Below are 4,773 nucleotides of genomic sequence, written 5' to 3' on the forward strand. Positions count from 1 at the left end.
ATCAAAGTCTTAAGTCAAAGAGTTTAATCATGACCCAAGGGACTAGGGGAACTTGGGGACAGTAATAGGAGTTAAAAAGACCCAAAGACTTTAACTCTTCATGCCCAAATGTTCAGGACTGTCTGGCAGAGCAGTCAAGACTGCAGCAGGCTTTCAGAGGGACGTGGGGGCTGGAGCACCAGCCTTCCTCAGAACCCTCAGCCTGCCTTCCTGGAGAAGGCAACGGGGAATGACTGATTTCATTAGCCTCTGGGTAGTCCTGGGAAACAGGAAGAAGCGCTGGAGGTGAGACACTAATCGCCACCAGAACAGACGGCCAAACTGGACGGACAAAGTCCTAAGGAGGAGCAGCCTGAGCCGGAAGCAGGGGTAAGGGAGGTTTGAGGACTAGCCACTCAGGATCGAAAGGGTCACAGCCCTCACTTCTAAGACCTTATCTGGAGCAGACAGGATGTGCGGTGGGATGCATGGCTGGTTCAGGGTTGCTGTGTAGCACGCTGCATCTTCTTCCACAGGCTGGCATGTTCTCTCCCACCACAGGCTGCAAGTCAGTCTGGGTGTGATGGAGAGGACAAAGGACCCTGAAGAAGCCCAGCTACCAGAGTGTCTGCAGCAGAATCAAGGGAAGGATGAAGAAAGAAAGAATGGGTAGCCTGGGCTGCGGCCTCAGAGCAGGGTTGCTGTTCTGTGGAAGAAACGGAACAGTGTCAACTCAGAGGACTTCCCTTCATCACCTAAGACTATGGGAAGAGCCATGACTGTCCCCTTCCCATGACGTGTGTGTACTTTAGAGATCTCTAGTATTCACGGCAACTCTTGTACCTTGTCCCTTTGTATGCTTGGTTTGTATTTTCTCCAAGCAGTGCAGTAAAAGCTTGAGGTAGGTGACAGAGGAAGTCCTACCTGCTGCTGCACCACTGAAAAAGTAGAGTCTGCCCAGTCCTGAGAGAAGAGTTGTCTGTGGAAACGCATCTTAGCTGCAATAGCCTCCACTAAGTGGAGGAGAAAAAGAAAAAGATTGGAACAATGTGCCAGGACGTTTCTCAGACCCCCAAGGCAAGAAGGGGAATGCCAAGGGTCCTGGGGTACAGTGAGAGTGGAATAGTGACTCAGTCTGCTTGCTACTTCCAGTTCTTGGGGTTTAGACAAGTTGAGCAAGTAGCACGGGGGTCACTCTGGGGGGGGGGGGAGAAGTGGCAGAAGGGAGAAAGGCTCAGGTTGGAGGGCTAGGCCCAGAAGAGGGTTGCTTGATTGAGGAGAGGGACAGGACCCATGTGGACCACTTAGCTGGCTAGTCCCCTCTCTGCCAGTAGGTGACCTAGCTACAGGGTCTGGGTGTAAGGGGAGCATACACACCGAGGCAGGGGTTCTGCGAGAAGGACCTTTCTAGCTGTTCACACTCGTCCTGCAGGTTACCGCTGCCTCGGCAGGTGCAGCTTAAGGCAACAGTAGTGTTGACCTTGCTGATGAAGTTCGGGGTCATGGCAGTCCCTGTTGGGAGAAGGGAGGGGTTGTCAGGGGCTAGAGAAAGTCCAACTCCAGCCTCCATCTTCTTCGGCCTATCTCAGGACTATCCCATCCTGGGTTCAGTCTCAGAGCTGACTGGCCTATTGACTCTCTTACACATGCCCCAGTCTCACCAATCAGACCCAGGTACGCCCGCAGACATCTGGACTGCTCAGTTGCACAAGTCCCAAGGATGTCCATAGGATGACAATGGGTCTGGAAGTCCACCAGGCGTGATCTGGAAGAAAGGAGGTTTCCAGGGTCCCCACTGAGGATCTGGACTTCACCAGTCCTCCAGCTGGCCACACCTGTCTTCATGCCAGCTCCTCCTCTGCCTTCAGCTACCCCATCACGATTCTGTTAGCACTGCCGCCGCCCCACAGACCAATCACAGTGGCTGTGAGCTCTACAAGCCCTAGTTACATGAATGCAAACAGCTTTTTTTCTGAGTCTCCCTGATCATAAAGCAGAGAAGACCACAGCACGACCAGGCTGACTTTCAAGAGGATGAGCTTCCAGATCTCACAGATGGCAATCGGCATAGCACCTGGCCCACATTAAGTGTTTAGCGAATGCCAGATACTGTGTGATCATTAATTAACATGCATCCTATATTAGGTAAGCTGTTTTCTCTTCCTGTTGCTGCAATAAAATACCCTGACAAAGCAATTTAGGGGAGAAAGAGTTTAGCTCACAATTCCAGGTTATAATCCAGCCTAACAAGGAACCCAGGGCAGCAGAAACTGGGTTAACAGAAGTTAGCCTTATCCATCACAAAGAGGAGGGAGAAGGTGAACACAAGCACGCTTGGACTTAGCTCACGCCCATTTTATACAACCCAGGGCCCCAGGCCTAGGGAATACTCACAGTGGTGTGTCCTCCCATTACTGTAATTAAATGCAGTCCCCAGGGCTGAAGAGATGGCTTGGCAGCTAAGAGCATTGGCTGCTTTTCTAGAGGACAGGGGTTCCTAGCACCACAGGGTGGCTCACAACCATCTGTAACCCCAGTCCCAGAGGATCAAATGCCCTTTTCTGGCTCCCAGGATACTAAACATGTACATGGTATACATACGTGCATGCAGTCAGACAAAATACACATAAAATAAGTAAATCTTTAAGACAAACATGCAAAGCCACCTAATTATATCAGTTATCTTTAGGTGCTAAAATTATGAGTATGCCCTTCTGTATATATTTCTCCAGTTTAAGTTACACTTTGTCTTGTGCTGAATTGTTTACTTCTCTATTACTCGTACTCAACTAGAAACTCCTTAAAGGCCGGGCTGGTATTTTACTCAATTTAAAATGTGTAAGATGATAGTCATGGATGGGACAGGGATCGTTCGGAAAACAGAATGGATAAAGACTAAGTCACAATCCTGCTCTCCAAAGCCAACTTAGAAATCTGACTCCAGCCAGACCTGGTGGCACGCAGCAGCAGACAAGTGTCTGTGAATTTGAGGCTAGGCTGGTCTACATAGGAAGTACCGGCTCAGCAAGCCTACACAGAAAGATCCCATCTCAATAAAAAGAAAAGGATAGGAAAAAGAAAGAAGAAAGAAAGCAGACCTTCTACCTATAAACCCAGAATACACTGTTTCCCTTCTTCCTTCTATGATTCACTCATTTGTAAACTGAGGATGATACAAAATAGTAAGAGCAACTGTCTTACAGCTTTCTTGTGAGGCTTAGACAAGTAAATACTAAGTATTTAAAGTAGCACCAAGTCCTTAAGAAATGGCTGGAAATGTTAGTGTTATTATTGAGAGCTCCAAGTATAAGCTTTAAAACAAAGATTCATTGATTTTTTTATGTGTATGGGTGTTTCCCTGTCTGTCAGTCTGTGTATCATGTGTCATGGAGGCTAGACTATGGAGTTGGATCCCTGGAAACTGGAGTTACAGATGATTGGGGGCCATCATATGGGAACTGAAATCAGGTCCTCTGCCACAGCCTCAGATCTCTCTACATATAGACATCTCTCTAGCACCTAACCTGGGACTTAAGTGACACCTGTCTGACTCTGAAACATCTCACTCTGCCTCCATACTTATGAGGTGAGATATACACCATATGTAAAATAATCAAGACACAAATATGCCCACTTTTGTTGTCTGGATAGAAAACTGGCAGGAAATACTCTCCAGTTTTCAGTTGCAGAATGTTGAATGATGTTTTAGCATATATATTTTTGAATTTTTTATTAACATATATCAATTATGCACAGTAGTGGGATTTGTAGTGACATTCCTATTACAACATTAATTTTTGTCTTGAGACAGTTTTGCTGTGTTTCCAAGATGGTCTTAAATTTCCTCGTGCCTCTCGGGCTTCTAAAGTTCTATCTGGTTTTCTGCAAAAACTAGGATGGCAAATGGACCCGTGGGATTCTGGTCTGAGAGTTAAACTGCTCAGAGTGCTCAGCCAAGTGCAGAAGACCAGCCATGTGCTCAGTGAACGTGGTGCTTGTTAAGAACTTGATTTTAGGGGGCTGGAGAGATGGCTCAGCGGTTAAGAGCAGTCAATTCCCAGCAACCATATGGTGGCTCATAACTATCTGTAATGGGGTCCAATGCCCTCTTCTATACTCACAAACATAAAATAAACAAATAAATCTTTAAAAAAAGAAAAGAACTTTATTTTGATTTATTTTGAGTTTTTGTGTTATTTTTGAGGCAGGGTCTTACTGCTCTTGCTGGTCTCAAGTTCAGAATGTATATGAGGATTTCTTAAATTCCTGATCTTACTCCCTTGGCTTCTGTACTGGCTGGTTTTATGTCAACTTGACACAAGCTGGAGTTATCACAGAGAAAGGAGCTTCAGTTGAAGAAATGCCTCCATGAGATCCAACTATAAGGCATTTTCTCAATTAGTGATCAAGGGGGGAGGGCCCATTGTGGGTGGTGCCATCCCTGGGCTGGTAGTCTTGGGTTCTATAAGAGAGCAGGCTGAGCAAGCCAAGGGAAGCAAGCCAGTAAGTAACATCTCTCTATGGCCTCTCTGCATCAGCTCCTGCTTCCTGACCTGCTTAGTTCCAATCCTGACTTCCTTTGGTGATGAACAGCAATGTGGAAATGTAAGCTGAATAAACCCTTTCCTCTGCAACTTGCTTCTTGGTCATGATGTCTGTGCAAGAATAGACACCCTGACTAAGCCGGGCGTGGTGGCGCAGCCTTTAATCCCAGCACTTGGGAGGCAGAGGCAGGCGGATTTCTGAGTTCGAGGCCAGCCTGATCTACAAAGTGAATTCCAGGACAGCCAGGGC

General features: G+C 47.0%; 1 protein-coding gene across 1 annotated transcript in view; it reads right to left on the reverse strand.

Annotated features, from left to right (window-relative positions):
* Positions 1–443: 443 nt before the first annotated feature.
* The window catches only part of Gfra3 (GDNF family receptor alpha 3), a 27,676-nt gene continuing 23,346 nt past the window's right edge, over positions 444–4,773 (reverse strand). Inside the window, exons 5-8 of the mRNA XM_021214924.2 lie at positions 1,641–1,744; positions 1,357–1,491; positions 904–992; positions 444–685 (exon numbers count right to left, since the gene is read on the reverse strand). Coding sequence (XP_021070583.1) covers positions 596–685; positions 904–992; positions 1,357–1,491; positions 1,641–1,744 — 418 coding nt within the window. The 3' untranslated portion in view covers positions 444–595. The remainder of the gene's footprint in view (positions 686–903; positions 993–1,356; positions 1,492–1,640; positions 1,745–4,773) is intronic.

Source organism: Mus pahari, chromosome 15, assembly GCF_900095145.1.
Source record: "Mus pahari chromosome 15, PAHARI_EIJ_v1.1, whole genome shotgun sequence".
Classification (NCBI taxonomy): domain Eukaryota; kingdom Metazoa; phylum Chordata; class Mammalia; order Rodentia; family Muridae; genus Mus; species Mus pahari.